Below are 19,819 nucleotides of genomic sequence, written 5' to 3' on the forward strand. Positions count from 1 at the left end.
TGAAATCAAGAGTTTTGGGGGGGCGGGGCCTAGTGTAGGTGGAGTGAGAAAGAAGAGTTATCTTGTGAATTGGACACCAAAAGGGTGGTGGTACCACTCACCAAGCAAGGAAACCCAGGGAAGGGGTGTCAGTTCTGAAGTGTGGGACTTGTGGAGGTCCTATCAGATGACACAGATGCCCACTAGGAAGTTGTATTTATGACTCTAGATCTTGGGAGAGAGAATGAAGCTAGAGATGTTTGTGGGAAACCTTGGCACATAGCTAGAACAGCTAACTTCATCTCGTGGTTTCTGTAACCATCCTCCTCCTCCACTCTCCTCCCTTCCCTTGAGCTAGTAAATCTGTTTTGGGCAATCACCTACCTCAAACAAGAAACATGTTGCTATCAGTGTTACTTCTGGAAGCTGTGCCATGGAACAGGACTTTTGGGAAGTGACAAGTTCAGTGCTTCTAAGATGGGGAAGAAAACTATATTCTAAAGTCAGAACATGAAGTTGTGGCTCTGTCTTTAATGCTCTTTTGGTGTTACTAACTCATAACTCAAGGACTTCATTCTAAAGTGAGTCTCCATTCACCCTTAGGACTGGGGCCCCTCATTTCTGCCTGGAGAAACGCAATACCAGAGTGCATATGATGCCCCAATCGGCCCTAATGGCTTAAGCTTTATTTTCTGTGCCTAGTGTTTATCTGTTAGGTGCGATTAAACTGGGAAAGAAAACAAACCAAGACTAGACCAGCAAACAAATCAATTATTATTATTTTTTAACACAAATGCCTGAGTGTAGGATTGCTTTTTATTACCTTACCTCTGGAATGCTACTAATAGCTGTAATATACGTTATTCCACAAAGAAGTTTCTTGTAGTTTTTATAGGGGAACACTTTTATGCTGTTTCCTAATTAGGCTAAATCAGAAAATCATTGTTTCCATTTCCAATTTCTAGATCACCAATAGAAATAAATCTAAATGATATTGTTGTAGGCTTTATAATTTGTATTGCTCAGTCATGTTTGACTCTGTGATTCCATGGGCCATAGCCCGCCAAGCTCCTCTGTCCTTGGATTCTCCAGGCAAGAATACTGGAGTGGCTCGCCACTTCTTCCTCCAGGGGATCTGCCCAACCCAGGGATGGAACCTGTGTCTCCCGCACTGCAGGTGGATTCTTTCCTGCTGAGCCGCCAGGGCAATCCCTTCTGCTCCTTACCCAACCCAAACCATACAACTTCTGATTGTTTGATTTCTAGGTCTGCTTGCTTGCGGCAGCCCTTTTCCAGCCTGTGGGTGGAGGCAGAAATTCTGGTTCACCCTGTGTCCTGCCACAGCCTGATACTTGACGTCTCTGGTTCTGCATCAGTAGAAAGGGTCTTTTGATCCATTCCATCTAGGAACCCAAAATTTTGTTTCTGGGTGAAATTTTCTTTTGTGAATCAGGATATTGGGCAGCTGTTGAGTGGCATTTGTTTTTCTACTTTCCTTTTCCTTCATGCCTACTGATTCATCAAAGTTTAAAATCTTAACCATCCTCTAAAGTCAACCTAAATTAAACGTACACGCAACTTCCTGAATCCAGTTCAGAGGTGTTTCTTCAAGCCCATGTATGGGTTTGACTTCATGCAGGGGCCTTGCAGTAGGAACAGAGCACTTTGTTACCAGCCTACAGAGCCACAGAGCAAAGGGCCTTTGACCTTCCACGGGCCTCCTAATGGCGGCCCTGTTCTGCCTCTCTGAACCTCTATTTCCTTGTCTCTGTGAAACAAGGGGGTTGGATTTGATGTTGTGTCTTTGTTGACGCTGATGATCTAATTTTTCATTTTGCTTGGTTTCTCTATGTGAAAAACCATGCGTCAGATCTCACTCCTCCACCCCACCAGGGACTTAGGCTTTCATGGTTTTTGCTGATAAGTCAGAAATGTACACAGCCATTCATGCCAGCTCATCCAGGCCATGCCATGGCAACAGACCATCTAGTCAGTGATAGGGGAGGTGATTTATGATAGCAGTCACTGGGATCTGTATAGAGAGTTTTCTTTCTCCAGCACCAGCTGACTTGAATGGATGTTAGAATCCTAAACCTTAAACATTTCTCCCTCCATGTGCTGGCTCAGATGGAATTTATAAAAGACTTGGCTGCTCTTGCTGAAATATGTGCATTGTATCTAATGGTAGTTTACACATTTGCACAATGTTTTGCGTTTTTCTTAACATGCTTATTTGATCTTTTCAAAATGCCTGTAGTATGACCCAGGCAGTTATGGCCATTCCTGAGAAAAGTCCCCTTCCTGTTGCCTGCGCCCTGGATGCCACCACTTCAGCCCAGGTGCAGCAGGTGCCCTGTTCCACTGCCCCTTGTGAAAATGTGTTAATTAGCACTGTTTGTCAAAGCCTTTCATTTTACATCACCCTCTGGAAGAGTAAATAGCAATGCCCTAGATAACATAAATGAGTCAATACAGTCATTGGGTTGTACAAAATGCTAACAATCCTCCTCTAAGGATGCAGACCTTTGACCTTAGAGGCCCAGAGAAGCTGCCACTGGTTTCACAGGCTCTATTTCTGGTCCACAGAGCACATGGCTTTTTTTTTTTTACAGTCACAGTTGCCAAGTGTATATATTTTTTCTGTTTAGCTGCTCTGGGTCTTTGTTGTTATGTGCAGGCTTTCTCTAGTTGCGAGGAGTGGGGGGTCCCCTCTAGTTGCAATGCGTGGGCTTCTCATTGCAGTGACTTCTCGTTGTGGAGCACAGGCTCTAGGGTTCTTGGGCTTCAACAGTTATGGTGCATGGGCTTAGTTGCCCCAGGATATGTGGGGTCTTCTGGAGCAGGGATCAAAACCGGGTCCCCTGCATTGGCAGGCAGATTCCTAATCATGGGACCACCAGGGGAGTCCTGGATGGCTTTTGAGTAAAACAAACTAGCACTTTTTACTCAACTTTGTTTCATGTTGGAGTTGTAAGTAGGCTTAGAGGTCATTTTTGTGAGCTGAATTGTGTCCCTTGAAAATTTACCTGTTAAAGTCCTAATCTCCAGTACTCCAGAATGTGACTGCATTAGGAGATGTGGCCTTCAGAGAGGTAAATTAAAGTGAGGCTATTAGGGAAAGACTAGAGATCTCTTCAAGAAAATTAGAGATACCAAGGGAACATTTCATGCAAAGATGGGCTCAATAAAGGACAGAAATGGTATGGACATAACAGAAGCAGAAGATATTAAGAAGAGGTGGGAAGAATACACAGAAGAACTGTTACAAGAAAGATCTTCATGACCCAGATAATCACTATGGTGTGACCACTCACCTAGAGCCAGACATCCTGGAATGTGAAGTCAAGTGGGCCCTAGGAAGCATCACTATGAACAAAGGTAGGGGAGGTGATGGACTACCAGTTGAGTGATTTCAAATCCTAAAAGGTGATGCTGTGAAAGTGCTATACTCAATATGTCAGCAAATCTGGAAAACTCAGCAGTGGCCACAGGACTGGAAAAGTTCTGTTTTCATTCCAATCCCAAAGAAAGGCAATCCCAAAGAATGCTCAAACTACCGCACAACTGCACTCATCTCGCACACTAGCAAAGTAATGCTCAGAATTCTCCAAGCCAGACTTCAGCAATACGTGAACTGTGAACTTCCAGAAGTTCAAGCTGGTTTTAGAAAAGGCAGAGGAACCAGACATCAAATTGCCAACATCCATTGGATCATCGAAAAAGCAAGAGAGTTCCAGAAAAATATCTATTTCTGCTTTATTGGCTATGCCAAAGCCTTTGACTGTGTGGATCACAAACTGTGGAAAATTCTTCAAGAGTTGGGATTACCACCTGACCTGCCTCTTGAGAAGCCTGTACACAGGTCAGGAAGCAACAGTTAGGACTGGACATGGAAAAACAGACTGGTTCCAAATAGGAAAAGGAGTACATCAAGGCTGTATATTGTCACCATGTTTATTTAACTTATATGCAGAGTACATCATGAGAAACGCTGGGCTAGAAGAAGCACAAGCTGGAATCAAGATTGCCAGGAGAAATATCAATAACCTTAGATATGCAAATGACACCACCCTTATGGCAGAAAGTGAAGAGGAACTAAAAAGCCTCTTGATGAAAGTGAAAGAGGAGAGTGAAAAAGTTGACTTAAAGCTCAACATTTAGAAAACTAAGATCATGGCATCTGGTCCCATCACTTCATGGGAAATAGATGGGGAAACTGGCTGACTTTATTTTTCTGTGCTCCCAAATCACTTCAGATGGTGATTGCAGCCATGAAATTAAAAGACGCTTACTCCTTGGAAGGAAAGTTATGACCAACCTAGATAGTATATTAAAAAGCAGAGACACTACTTTTCCAACAAAGGTCCCTCTAGTCAAGGCTATGGTTTTTCCAGTGGTCATGTATGGATGTGAGAGTTGGACTGTGAAGAAAGCTGAGCGCCAAAGAATTGATGCTTTTGAGCTGTGGTGTTGGAGAAGACTCTTGAGAGTCCCTTGGACTGCAAGGAGATCCAACCAGTTCATCTTAAAGGAGATCAGTCCTGGGTGTTCATTGGAAGGGTTGATGCTGAAGCTGAAACTCCAGTACTTTGGCCACCTGATGTGAAGAGCTGATTGATTTGAAAAGACCCTGATGCTGGGAAAGATTGAGGGCAAGAGGGGAAGGGGACGACAGAGGATGAGATGGCTGGATGGCATCACCGACTCGATGGACATGAGTTTGGGTGGACTCCAGGAGTTGGTGATAGATAGGGAGGCCTGGCGGGCTGCGGTTTATGGGGTCGCAAAGAGTCAGACACAACTGAGTGACTGAACTGACTGATTAGGGTGGCCCCTAATGGAATGTCTGACACCCTTTGAGAAGAGGAGATTGGGGCCCAGACACGTGCAGAGGAAGCCGTGTGAGCACACAGGGAGAGGGTGCGTCACCTACCAGCCAAGGAGAGAGGCCCCAGAAGACCCGGATCCTGCCAGCACCTTGATCCTAGACATAGAGCCTCCAGAATTAGAAGAAAATAGATTCTGTTGTTTATGCTGCCCAGGCTGTGGTATTTGTCATGGTGTCCTTTGCTTAGATGCTAAGTTGTGTCTGACTCTTTGTGACCCCATGGCCTGTAGCCCACCAGGCTCCTCTGTCCTTGGGATTTTCCAGGCAAGAATACTAGTGTGGGTTGCCATTTCCTCCTCCAGGGGATCTCCCTGAGCCAAGGATCAAACCCACGTCTCCTTCATCTCCTGCATCGGTAGGTGAATTCTTCACCACTGTACCACCTGGGACGCCCATTTGTTATGGTAGCCCCAGTACAGTCACTGGGGCCTAGCTTCAGCCCAGTTGGCCTCTCTCCCCCTAACCCTTGCTAGATGGTTACATAGCCTTTGTTTGGACCCTTCTAGTGATGTGAACTTGCTACCTCACAAGGCAGCTAAGATCTTGGCTCACTTAGGACTCTTTCACTTGAGGTGGCAGAAAACCTTACCCAGGATATCTTAAAAAACAAGGAGTGTATTGTTTAACTGAACAGTCCAGCAGATGGCCTTAGGTGTGGCTTTAACTGGGTCTCAGAAGGTGTGATCAGAGCCTGTGTCTCCTACGAGCTGTCTCCTATTGGGTATATTCTGGGCTTATACCGGCGGCCCCAGGCAGGTCCACATCTTCCCAGGATCAAATCCAGCTGAAAGGACAAAGTGCTGCATTCCCTTAGTTTCTGCTTAGCAGCTGAAACAACATGCCTATTTTGCTGACTGCTCACAGGTATGACTTTGGGCTCACACAGCCCACTCCCTGTTCAGCAGAAAAGCCCTTCATGTATCTGAATGTCCCTCCTACAGCTTTGCTTCTCTAGTTCCCTCAGGGATTTTCCGCAGAACATCTTATCCTAGACTCTCCTCTTTTTATCTTCCCCCTCACTCAGACTCCTTTTTTTTCCCTTTTTTGTCAGTGATCTCCTAATTGTAACCACTTCCTGCTGTGGTCTGGCCAAAGTCAAGAATAGTAGGATTATTATGTCCTTTTGGTTTGGTCATAATATTCCTTCAGCCTGAATTTTGATGGACTTGTTTACAGCATAGGGTCAACTAAAACTCCTGAGGCCTTTTTCAAATTAATTGCTATGACAGATGTCAGCGGTTCTTGTCTGAAAATTACAAAGTTTGTATTTTATGTATACCTCAGGCCATCTTACGGAAAATTTTTAAACAGAATCGTGGTGTGTATGGATGTATATATAGGTGTATGTATATGTATGTGTATTTGGTCATGTGATTTTTACCCAAATGGAAAGTATAACAACAGAACAGCATATAGTATGTTTCAGCTGGTTGGACTCCATTAATCAGGGGTCTCTTTTGGTTTTGTTTTTTTCTATTTTATTTTAAACGTCCTTATTTTTCTAGTATATGTGCTGCCGAAGCAAGCCCTAAATGTCCGTATTCTTCTACCTAGAGATATACACAAGCTGAGAAAAAGTAGACTGATAAAAACTAAAAGAGCAATGGAGAGATATACAGATGGCCAGGAAGCAGCACCGTGACCTGGCTGATGGTTTCCACTATCATTCTCTCAGCTTAGCTTGCTGATCATTTGGAGAAGGAAGATTCAAAACCAGCAAATAAAGAATGACTTATGGCCAGCAGAGACTAAGACCTCACTTTTACCTTTTCTTTTTCTAGCAGAAAAAAATGGAAGGAAATATTAGTAGCTGTAGAAAACGTATACAACTAAATGGATTTTCTTTTCCCCCCCAACTTACTCTTCGGACATATGGTATGAGTCTTATACTGTGCTCTACAAAGATGGGCTAATGGCCAGCTACACTTGACGATAGAAGGTTGGTTCTTCCAGAGTCCCTGTTGGTGATCCGTTTGGCTGTGCTGTGGTTGGCATGGCAGCACCACCGACTGACTCTCTGAGCCTTGTGGCTTGTGTGCTAGTTCTCACCCTGGTGAGATAGGCCCATGGGCGCCCAAGAGCCCTGTTATCTGCTTGTGCACATGTGCTGAGGACCCAGTGAATAGTACTCCAGGATGCCCCCCCAAAATACAAACTGCAGTCAACTGTTCATTGAACTATTGTATGTTCATAAATGACTGGATATTTATCTTCAAGCGTAGCCTGTTAACATTAATCTAAAATACTGCCAGATGTGGACATCCATTGTTTTAATCACCCTAGTTGTAGGCCTCTTTTATAAGATAGTTTATTCTTTCACATGAAAAGAAAAAGGCCTTCAGCCTTTGACTAAGTACACACATGCTCAGTCATTCAGTCATGTCCGATTCTCTGCGACCCTGTAGACTGTAGCCCACCAGGCTCCTCTGCCCATGGGATTTTGCAGGCAAGAATACTGGAGTAGGTTGCCTTCCTTTTCCAGGAGATCTTCCAGACCCAGGGATACAACCCATGTCTCTTGGATCTCCTGCATTCTCTACCCACATACCCATCACTTATTCCTATACCATGATCAAGTATCTTATTATATTATACATATGTATATAATTACAAGTGTGCATATATAATTACCAATATAATGGGTGTCTGTGTTGCAAAAGAGTCTAGACACACTCTTGCAACCCCAAAGATGGTGGCCTGCCAGGCTCCTCTGTCCATGGGATTCTCCAGGCAAGAATACAGGAGTGGGTAGCCATTCCCTTCTCCAGGGGATCTTCCCAATCTAGGGATAGAACCCAGGTCTCCTGCATTGCAGATGGATTCTTTAATCTGAGCCAAGCAGAGAAGCCCAATAGGTGCCTACATGTACATATAATTACAAGGATAGTTTGTGCATAGCTTACATTTATACCTTGTTCGCTGCCATATACCTGGCACTTAGCACAGACTATGTTCAATAAATATTTCTTGTGTGATGTTCTATTCAAAGTATTGATATTTTCCCACTAGTCGATGAGTATTTATTGAGTGTGTACTATGTGTCAAGCACAGTGGATAAATCTAAGTCAACATAATATTAAATAGATATCACCCTGCATGGAGCATACAGTTAAGTTGTCAGTGTAGAGTTACAACTCAGAAAAGGGTTATGAGGAGAAGCACATGATACCATGATCACATATAAGCAGCTGAGTGAGCTCTGAAGGAGGAGTAGGACGTCAGGGCACAGGTAGGAATGGGTGGGGACAGTGGCCCAGTGGGTCCCTTGGGAATTCATGCAGCTAGAGGACAGAGAGCTAGGCGGAGCACTGTGTCATAAAGGCTTCTGAAAAAGGAAGCTTTGTAATAGAAACTTTTTTGTTTGCAGTTTTGATTCAGAGGTTCCTATCGTATTACATATAATACTTTCAGATGATCCAGGTGGCTCTTGAAGCAAATGAATACTTTCTTAAGTTTATCTCTACAGAATGCCAATTTTCTTTGTCCAGAAGGAACCAATCATGGCAATACTGAGTATTTCATGTGCCTTTCTTAACTGTTTGTATGACTATTTGACTTATACCCAATCTCATAATAGATTCAAATAAGGAAGTAATATTGAATATTAATTAAGCTAGGATGTCGTATTGTTTTTTAATTTAGACGTTTTATTTTCTGTTGCAGTATAGTTGATTGACAATCTTTTTTTTTTCTTTTTTTTTTCTGATTGACAATCTTGTGATAATATCAAGTGAACACGGGAGGGACTCAGCTGTACATATACATGTGTCCGTTCTTCCAGGATGTTGTGTTGTTTTTAAACCAAAATAGGAATCTAGATAATGATTCCTTCGGGTCAGACATCATACATCATTTACTGCCTCTGTTTATAGCTACATGAAATGTAGTAATTGATCTCTGCTGCTGCTGCTGCTGCTAAGTCGCTTCAGTTTGTGTGACCCCTTAGACGGCAGCCCACCAGACTCTACCGTCCCTGGAATTCTCCAGGCAAGAGTACTGGAGTGGGTTGCCATTGCCTTCTCCGAATTGATCTCTATTCTTTGAGAAAGTAGATATACACAAGGGGCTTCCCAGGTGGTGCTAGTGATAAAGAATCTGCCTGCCAATGCAGGAGATAAAAGAGATGCAGGTTTGATTGCTGGGTCAGGAAGATCCCCTGGGGAAGGAAATAGCAACCCACTCCAGTATTCTTGCTTGGAAAATCCTATAGACAGAAAAGCCTGGCGGGCTATAGTCCATGCAATTGCAAAGAGTCAGACTTGACTGAATGACCGAGCACACATATATACAAGAGCACTGGACGATAACCAGTGAAGTCTCTCCCACCCTTGGGACAGCCCCTCAGCCCCCACTAAACTGTCCACTGGAGCCCATCAGTGACATGAGGGCTAGCATCTTCTTCCAGAGATATTCTCTTCACATGTAAGTGCACACATGTGTATGTAACTCTCTTCCTCTGACGTGAGGGTTAGAATGCTGTATTTGCTATTCAGCAGTTCCAAAGAATAGCAAGTAGAGATAAGAAAGGCTTCCTCAGTGAACAATGCAAAGAAATAGAGGAAAACAGTAGAATGGGAAAGACTAGAGATCTCTTCAAGAAAATTAGAGATACCAAGGGAACATTTCATGCAAAGATTGGCTCAATAACAGAAGCAGAAGATATTAAGAAAAGGTGGCAAGAATACACAGAAGAACTATACAAAAAAGATCTTCATGACCCAGATAACCACGATGGTATGATCACTCACCTAGAGCCAGATCCTGGAATGTGAAGTCAAGTGGGCCTTAGGAAGCATCACTACGAACAAAGTTAGTGGAGGTGATTGAATTCCAGTTGAGCTATTTCAAATCCTAAAAGATGATGCTCTGAAAGTGCTGCACTCAATATTCCAGCAAATTTGGAAAACTCTGCAGTGGCCACAGGACTGGAAAAGGTCTGTTTTCATTCCAATCCCAATGAAAGGCAATGCCAAAGAGTGCTCAAACTACAGCGCAATTGCACTTATCTCACACGCTAGCAAAGTAATGCTCAAAATTCTCCAAGCCAGGCTTCAACAGTACATGAACCATGAACTTCCAGATATTCAAGCTGGATTTAGAAAAGGCAGAGGAACCAGAGATCAAATTGCCAACATCCATTGGATCATCGAAAAAGCAAGAGAGTTCCATAAAAACATCTACTTCTACTTTATTGACTATGCCAAAGCCTTTGACTGTGTGGATCACAACAAAATGTGGAATATTCTTCAAGAGATGGGAATACCAGACCACCTGATCTGCCTCTTGAGACATCTGTATGCAGGTCAGGAAGCAACAGTTAGAACTGGACATGGAACAACAGACTGGTTCCAAATAGGAAAAGGAGTACATCAAGGCTGTATATTGTCACCCTGCTTATTTAACTTCTATGTAGAGTACATCATGAGAAATGCTGGGCTGGATGAAGCACAAGTTGGAATCAAGAATGCTGGGAGAAATATCAATAACCTCAGATATGCAGATGACACCACTGTTACGGCAGAAAGTGAAAAAGAGCTAAAGAACTTCTTGATGAAAGTGTAAGGGGAGAGTGAAAAAGTTGACTTAAAGCTCAACATTCAGAAAACTAAGATTATGGCATCTGGTCCCATCACTACATGGCAAATAGATGGGGAAACAATGGAAACAGTGAGAGCCTTTATTTTTTTGGGCTCCCAAATCACTGCAGATGGTGATTGCAGCCATGAAATTAAAAGATGCTTGCTCCTTGGAAGAAAAGTTATGACCAACGTAAAAAGCATATTAAAAAGCAGAGACATTACCTTGCCAACAGAGATCCACCTAGTCAAAGCTATGGTTTTTCCAGTAGTCATGTATGGATGTGAGAGTTGGACTATAAAGAAAGCTGAGTGCAGAAGCCTTGATGCTTTTGAACTGTGGTGTTAGGGAATACTCTTGAGAGTCCCTTGGACTGTAAGGAGATCCAACCAATTCATCCTAAAGGAAATACGTCCTCAATATTCATTGGAAAGACTGATGCTGAAGCTGAAACTCTAATATTTTGGCCACCTGATGATGGGAAGAACTGACTCATTTGAAAAGACCCTGATGCTGGGAAAGATTGAAGGCAGGAGGAAAAGGGGATGACAGAGGATGAGATGGTTGGATGGCATCACTGACTCAATGGACATGAGTCTGAGTAAACTCTGGGAGTTGGTGATGGACAAGGAGGCCTGGCGTGCTGCAGTCCATGGGGTCGCAAAGAGTCAGACATGACTGAGCGACTGAAATGAGTGACTTTTCGCTTGCTTTAGGTGACAGCATCAAGTGGTTAGTGGCTGGTGGGTTATTGATGAAACGTGATATATTCACAACTTAAGCATTTTAAAACTCAAAAATACAAAATCATTTGCTAATCTTTGGATGTAGGGCCAAACCTTTTCCTTGAAAATGATTCTGTTATTGGGTTTAGGATTTCCATTGGTTTTGGTTTCTTTAGTGTGGAGCACAGATGTAAAGATACTTTAAAGACAGTCTGAATATGGAATTCTACTAGCCTCTCTGTTATTTTAACCTAGGTTTTTAATGGTTGCTTTCCCATGCCTAATTTTATAGTTTTTTCCCATCTTTTAATTTTTATATGATTATCAAAAAGTACATAACCCACTATACAAACTCAAAATCTACAGAAATGCACTCCTTAGACAGTGAATGATCTATGATCACAAATCTCTAAGATAGCCATCGGTCATGTTTTAGTATCTGTGTCTTCTAGATTTGCTTATGTACTAATATAACTTGAATATGGAGACACACACTCAACATTATAACACAGTGACCAGGAAGCCTTTGTTTCAAAGAGATCTTTCTAATAGTTCCCAAAAGGAGGTTTTTAGAAGTGTATGTGTGTCAGGGGTGGAGGGGAGAGCACTTTAGTTTTCCAGAGATTGACATTTAGTGCCCAAGAGTCAGGATCCTGAACATCCCCCAGTGAATGGGGGTGTCCTGTATGATAAAAAAAATTATGCCATCCAAAATGAAAGTGGCCCATCGAGAAATACTGTTTTCACGAGAATAGTGCAGCTTTTCGTCCTCAGGTTTTATCCATTTACATAGATTTTATTAAATTACTATAGTTCACAGAGCGCTTGAGCAGAGGGGCTCCTTTTGAGAACAAGATGAAGAGGACCCAGTCCCTGCCTCCCAGGAACTCTCAGGCTTCTGTGTGCAGCACTTGTAGACTGTGATGAGCAGGCGAATGGAAACAAAGAGTCTAACAGAACAGGGTGAGATAGGATCAGTTATACCTGGGGACATGTGAGCCGGTTTCTTAGAAGAGATGAGCCCTTTCAAGGATCAGACTCTCGCTGTCAGAGATACTAGTGCCCAATGTCGAGTCTTGGAAGAAGGAAGAAGCGTGTCACTGGCTTGCCACTTCTGGGCGAGCCCCGGGCGTGAGGTGCGGCCGCTCCTGCCGCATGTTGCTCAGCTCCCTGACTCTCGGCCACACCTTCACTCTCTGTCTGCTTGTTTTTGCTACCACTGGAGCATGAGAAGTGTCCCATGATGGTGGCTCGGGTGGGAATTCCCAGGAATGCCAGCTAGGATCCATGCACGCCAGCCAGCCCTGGGTATGGGACAAGAAAGGGGAGGCAGGACACGAGCCTGCAGACAGTGACAGGGAAGCCCTTTTCTACTAGACAGAAGCGAGGACGCCCACAGTGAGGGTACATCCTGGAGGCTGGATGGGAGGAGGGGGATGGATATGAGAAAACAGGAATTCTCGAACTAAAATTTAACTCTTCAGGGCTTAAATCTTCTATTTTAGTTGTCTTCTAAAAAGTCTGTATATATATCTTCCTGCCTTTTAAAGCTGACAGTCGGGAACATCATCTTACTGTAAGGTTGTCAGTATGAACTGGTAATTATACTGGAAACAAGCTTCATTCTTCATTCACTGTTTACACTGAATGCTGACTTTAATTAGTAGCTGGTGTCTGCCTGCTCTAGAAAGACATCTGTCATGGTGTCTGAAGGAATTTGTTTGTTTGTTTTTCTGACAAGTTTATATAGATCATAAAAGAACAACCTGGGAATAATGGAACCCAGCGTTAGGGTGAGCCCATATACTGTTCATCATTCAGAAAACCTAAGCTGATTCATGTATGAGGCAAACCACAGACAGTACTCCAAGTGTCTGGTACTTATGACCACTTCTTCCCCATTAGGAATTGGTATTCCTATGAAACTCCAGCCAGGTGTAGCTAAGGACATTGTCCTAGAGGTTTGTAACCTGTCAAAATGTTACTTTCTGAATCTTAGTTTGTTCCAGTCCTAGAGCAACACTTGTGTGCGTTGGAACACTGTGTCTTTGTGCAAGGACTTAAACCACAGGTTGAGCTCATGTTCAGTTGACATCTGCAAATACTTCATGTCTGGTTGATAAAGAACATCTTTATGCAGGGTATCTTGTTTTCATCCAGTGTTCTTTAAAATTAAATATATATATATATATATATTTTTGGTTGTACTGGGTCTTCGTTGCTACACTTGGGCTGTCTCTGGTTGCAGTGTGCAGGCTTCTCATTGTAGCAGCTTCTCTTGTGGCAGAGCGCAGGCCGTAGACTCTGTGGACTGAGTAATTGTAGTGCTTGGGCTTAGTTGCTCCATGGCTTATAGGATCTTCCTGGACCAGGGATCGAACCTGTGTCCTCTGCATTGGCAGGTAGACTCTTAACCACTGAACCAACAGGAAAGTCCCATCCCATGGTTTTTCTTTGTTGAGAAACTTTTCTGTTTCTCCATTAGAGGCTTGGCAGCATGCTTGTTGCAGTTACTCATTCAGCTGAGAACGGGTTCTCTCCCTGTGGTATTGCTCTTTTGTCTCATTCATATGAGAGCATTTTTGCATAATCCTACTTCAGTCTTTCTCTGCTGCTCCTAACCTGTTTTGTCTCTGGAACAGAGGATAATTTCCAGAGTGGATCTAGACTGGAGAGTTTCACTTATCTCTTCATAAATCCTGGGACTTTGATCCTTCTTATATCTTTCAAACACCCTCTCTACCTACATATGCTTGGGGTTTCATGGTTAACCTTCCACTATTCCCTCTGCCCGTGATGCTCATCCCTCCCTCTTTGTCCATTTGCTTCTAACCCAGGTACCTTGTGGAGAAGGCAATTGGCACCCCACTCCAGTACTCTTGCTTGGAAAATCCCATGGACGGAGGAGCCTGGCAGGCTGCAGTCCATGGGGTCACTAAGAGTCGGACACGACTGAGCAGCTTCACTTTCCCTTCTCACTTTCACGCATTGGAGAAGGAAATGGCAACCCACTGCAGTGTTCTTGCCTTGAGAATCCCAGGGACGGGGGAGCCTGGTGGGCTGCCGTCTATGGGGTCGCACAGAGTCGGACACGACTGACGCGACTTAGCAGCAGCAGCAGCAGGTGTCTTGGAACCTCCCCTTTGTCATAGGCAGCACTTTGGGCGGACCTCTTGGAGTACTGTATTTAACTTAACTTGCCCTGTGTCTGTCTCCCCACTAGACTCAGTTACTTGAAGGCATGGAGGATTTCTCCATTTTTTAAGAAACACTTTTTATTTTATTTTGTTTTATTTTTTTAATTAGATGGGGCAATCATCTCCGTAAGAACTCAGGGCTCTTTCTTTTTTTAATTTTTTTAATTTTTATTAGTTGGAGGCTAGTTACTTTACAGTATTGTAGTGGGTTTTGTCATACATTGACATGAATTAGCCATGGATTTACATGTATTCCCCATCCTGAACCCCCCTCCCACCTTCCTCTCTACCCGCTCCCTTTGGGTCTTCCCAGTGCACCAGGCCCGAGCGCTTGTCTCATGCATCCAACCTGGGCTGGTGATCTGAAGAAACACTTTTTAAATGTTTATTTTTATTCACTTATTCGTCTGCTCTGGGCCTTAGTAATGGCATCAAGGACCATCGACCTTTGTTGCAGCATGTAGGATCTTTTCATTGCAGCAACGGGGGACCTAGTTCCCTGACCAGGGATTGAACTTGGGCTCCCTGAGTTGTGAGTGTGGCGTGTTAGTCATGGACCACTAGGAAAATCCCAATTTCACTTCATTTTTTTAAAATTCCCCTTTAGTCCAGCAGAGTGTATAGCACAGAGTGGTACCTCAGTTAATGTTTATTCAGCAAAGTTCATGTTCTCTGTGGTTTAGAAATGTTCTCAGGGGGCATTCAGCCATGTTATAGATGGTTTGAATTACAAAAGTAGGGCATCATAATTAACCCACAACTGTATTAGGGATTGCAGGATGACTCACAATTATTTATATCTGTATCTTGAATACTGTCTTTCTGGGGGGAAAAAAGTACCAGTTTTATTATAAGATAATCACCAATCAACTTATCTTGTTAATACTGTGGGTTATGGTTTTGTAAGAAATTAGAATCTCAAGAGTACTTTTCTCCCACCATTATATTTTGCTCAAATATTGAATCAAGGAGTTTGACGTGTGATTTGAGTTTTCCATGGTGTGGTATTTTCTGCTGAATCATCTGCACCTTACCAACTGTGTTCTTTATAGATAAATTATCCATGCCACCAGTTCTAAAATTGTCTTTATTTCTTGTCTATTTTATACTTACTGACTTCCTACTGTAAACAGGAAAGCAGTGATATTGTTTCTGAGCTGTTTCACTATAGGTGTTTGGTAGGTCTCCATATCTCACTGAGAGGCATTTTTCAGACTCTTCTGTATTTCCAGACCTCTTAATGCTCAGGAAAATTTTTGGACCTCAAACATGTGCTCTATATGCAGTATAATGAATTTGGTTGTCCAGAAGATGATTTAGTAAAACATTATAGTTTCCTTTTTATTAGCAAGTTCTTAATTCCATGAGTGTACATGTATTCATTTGCTAGAGCTGTCATCCCACAAAACAGAAATTTTATTTCCTCACAGTTCTGGAAGCTTAAAGTCCAAGGTCAAGGTGTTGGCAGGATGTATGTCTTCTGAGAACTTCTTTCCTTGGCTTGTCGTCCACTGTCTTCACCTGGTCTTCCCTCTGTGTCTGTCGCTACCCTAATCTTATCAGGACACCAGTCATGTGGGATTAGGGCGCACCCATGTCACATCACTTCATGGCAAATAGATGGGGAAACAATGGAAACAGTGAGAGACTTTATTTTGGGGGGCTTTAAAATCACTGCAGATGGTGACTGCAACCATGAAATTAAAAGATGCTTGCTACTTGGAAGGAAAGTTATGACCAACCTAGACAGCATATTAAAAAGTAGAGACACTACGTTGCCAACAAAGGTCTGTCTAGTCAAAAATATGGTTTTTCCAGTGGTCATGTATGGATGTGAGAGTTGGACTATAAAGTTGAGCGCCGAAGAATTGATGCTTTTGAACGGTGGTGTTGGAGAAGACTCTTGAGAGTCCCTTGGACTGCAAGGAGATCCAACCAGTCCATCCTAAAGGAGATCAGTCCTGGGTGTTCATTGGAAGGACTGATGCTGAAGCTGAAACTCCAATACTTTGGTCACCTAATGGGAAGAACTGACTCATTTGAAAAGACCTTGATGCTGGGAAAGATTGAAGGCGGGAGGAGAAGGGGACGACAGAGGATGAGATGGTTGGATGGCATCACGGACTCAGTGGACATGAGTTTGAGCAAGCTCTGGGAGTTGGTGATGGACAGGGAAGCCTGGCATGCTGCATGCAGTCCATGGGGTCACAAAGAGTCAGACATGAATGAGCGACTGAACTGATGTTACATCATCTTACCTTAATTACCTCTTTAAAGGTCCTTCCTCCATATCCAGCCACACTCTGAGATCCTAGGGTTTAGGACTGAGAATTTCAGCATATGCATTTTAGAGGGGACACAGTCAGCACATAAGTCGGTGAATAATGTCACAGTTTAAATATCCCATTCAGATAGTAGAGTGCTGCCGTACTGTTCAATGATTATTCAATAAATATGTATCTACTACTTTCTCTTTTCATAGACCAAAGTGCTGTCCTCCTTTCTGCTTTTCCTTTTACCTTTGATGATTTTTTGAGGCCATTGGCTTCTCCAGAATGGTTGGTGAGGAAGGAAAGCTCGTGTCCGCACTCTCTTTTGGAATTCTGGGATCAAAGTTTTATCAGAAAAACAGATACTTGGATACTTTCCTTTAATAAGACTAGTAATAATAATACCCTTTACTGAGTGCTTATTAAGGGCAACTCACTGTGTTGTAATGATTGCAATGAGCCTGCAAAGCTGATGTTACTATCTACTTGATACAAGAGGAAATTGAGGCTCCTGAGACATGGAGTAACTTGCCCTGGATACTTACTTTGTGGTTTTCCCTTTAAGGCACATGTTTGGTCCTGAAGGACTATCAGTTGTGAGATTAGAAGGATGTGGAAAACAAGGATGTATCAACTTGTATCCACTGGGCTTATTGGTGGCAGTCTGAGACCTAAGGCTCCCTAAAGTTACAGACTCCAGTGACTGAATTCCACATGGGCAGAGGTTTGAAGGTATAGCACAGTCTGCCTCTTAAACTGGGCCAGTCGATTCTGGGTTACTTGGAGCCAAGACCTATGGACCACGGCCTAGATTGAATAGTGGTTGTCATGGTAACTGGTTCAAAAGTAGGCTCAAAAGAAAGCTTCAGGATAGGCAATATGACATAAAAGACATGGGTTCGATCCCTGGGTCAGAAAGAGCCCCTGGAGAAGGAAATGGCAACCCACTCCAGGATCCTTGCCTGGAGAATCCCATGGGCAGAGAAGCCTGGTGAGTACAGTTCATGGGGTCACAAAGAGTCAGACACGACTGAAGGAACTTACCAATAAGAACACGAGGAAGATGTATTGCCCAATATTTCATGATGGGATTATGGGCAAGAATTACTGGGAGCTGCCTGGAAAGGGCTAGATCAGTGGTTCTCCATCTTTGGCTCAGTATTTGAATAACCTGGGGAGCTTTCAAAAGCACAGAGCCTGGGTTCAGCCTAATTGAGAGTGGCATGGGCCTTGATGTCTGTAGTTGTTAACAGCTGCCCAAGTAGCTCTGATGTACAAAGTTAATAAGAACTAATGAGTTAGGTCAGAGGTTGGCAAGCTGTGACCCAGGGCCAGATCTGGTCTGCTGCCTATTTTGTAGGGTCCAGGAACTAAGAATTGTTTTTACCCTTTCAGATGGTTGAAAAAAAAAAATCTCTATTTTGCAATACTTGAAAATGATATGAAATTTAAATTTCAGTATTCCTAATTCAATTTCTACTGGAACACAGCCATCCATGCTCATTCATTTACATTTTGTCTATGGTTGCTTTCACGCCACAACGGCAGAGTTGAGTAGTTGCAGAAGAACTTAAAACCTGTTTACTATATGGCCCTTTATAGAACATGTTTGCTGAGCATGAGGGAGGCGAAGCTGATGTCCTCATCAGGGCTGCCTTAGAACCTGGAAGGAAACATTTGTGTAACTTGTCGTTTGTATAGTGTACTTTACATTTTAATCTGTGGATTTTTTTGTTGTTTCCTAGCAGAAGGGCCCTGGTTGATGGATTTATAGCAAGTTTGTTCAGCTGACTTTTTATCAAACAGGTTTGAGACATACTTTTTCCCTCAAAACATACAAATAAAAAGAATACAGAATCCAAAGATTATGGTAACCCAGACCATTTCATTATTGAAGATCTCCTAAATCATGCCTAATATCCGTTTCTTATCCCATACCCACCACCTCAATCCTTTTGTTGTCTTCCCGCATCTTCTGTACATATTTGCAGTTAATACCAGCTGGATGACTCCAAGCATTTCCTTTCCTTAATCCAGTGTTGGAAAAAGAGAACATTGTTTGTAGGAATGATTTTAGTATAAAAACACAGTTGAGCAAAATTAGGAAAATAACTGGTGATTGTCAGATTGGTTTGTTTCTTTTACCTTCCAGTTTTCATTCACTTGGGTTTAAAAACAAGAAAAGTATTAAGCTTGGCAAAATTACCCAAGAAATGGAAAACAACCAAGAAAAGGAACCCCCCCAGGCTGTGTTTTGTAGAGAGAAGAAGCCACCCTTTGCTTCTAAACCAGCCCATCCGGCTCAGAAGAGAGAGATCATAAACTTCTGCTTGGATTTACCATTTTAGGCTTTTGTTTATTTTGTTTTCACTCGTAATTTTGGTGGTGGTGATTGTGAGAGTGAAAGCTAGAGGTTGATATACATTTATCAGTTTCATAAGCATGTGATATGGATTTTTTAAAAATAATAAACTTGTATCAATTGAACTCATAGGAAAAAAATTTTTGATTTCCAAATAGTTTATTATTCACCATTGGAGGATCGTTTTCAATGACCTTGAGAGTCTCCTTGTGAGACTACTTGGTGTACGAATTGCAAGTGAGGCCACATATTCATATGTTCTCATTTTTATCCTGTCCTTCCCCATCATGGTGAGGTGGCTACAATCCTAGGCATATTTACCCTACAGCCACCTGGAAGGAAGCCAGCAATGTCATTACAGATGGCCGTGTGCCCAGACTATCTTAAAAAAGCATCATCTCTGTGACTAATTAAGTTTCAGGAAGGGCGATGTTCGCTTTTATATTAACAAACATTTTGAAAAGGCTGAGAGCAGATATGTTAGAAGCAATCTTCTTAAGAGTTCATGGTTACATTTAATTGTCCTTTAGTTTCTCCATGCCTGAGTTTGGAAAGCCATCTGCTGAATTGGGGATATTTTGGGCAGGGGGAAAAGGAGTTGATGTTTGCATGTTTTGTATTTCTACTAGTGCCTCATTTTTCTTTCTTTCTTTTTTTTTTTTAAGGGTTCTGTACATTGGTCTGGCCTGCAATACAGCTCGCTATATTTATATTTCCTACCTGGAAAACGCCTGGACTGTTCTGCCCATGGAAGTTCTTCAAGGTAAGTTAATAGTTGGAGTTAGGATTATTTTCCTACCTGACTGAGTTGTGACCACGTG

At 42.7% G+C, this 19,819-nt stretch overlaps 1 protein-coding gene across 1 annotated transcript in view; it reads left to right on the plus strand.

Annotated features, from left to right (window-relative positions):
• Positions 1-19,819, plus strand: part of MFSD6 (major facilitator superfamily domain containing 6) — an 83,546-nt gene that overhangs the window by 34,322 nt on the left and 29,405 nt on the right. Inside the window, exon 3 of the mRNA XM_065931929.1 lies at positions 19,664-19,761. Coding sequence (XP_065788001.1) covers positions 19,664-19,761 — 98 coding nt within the window. The remainder of the gene's footprint in view (positions 1-19,663; positions 19,762-19,819) is intronic.

This window comes from Muntiacus reevesi, chromosome 3, assembly GCF_963930625.1.
Source record: "Muntiacus reevesi chromosome 3, mMunRee1.1, whole genome shotgun sequence".
In the NCBI taxonomy this organism is placed as follows: Eukaryota; Metazoa; Chordata; class Mammalia; order Artiodactyla; family Cervidae; genus Muntiacus; species Muntiacus reevesi.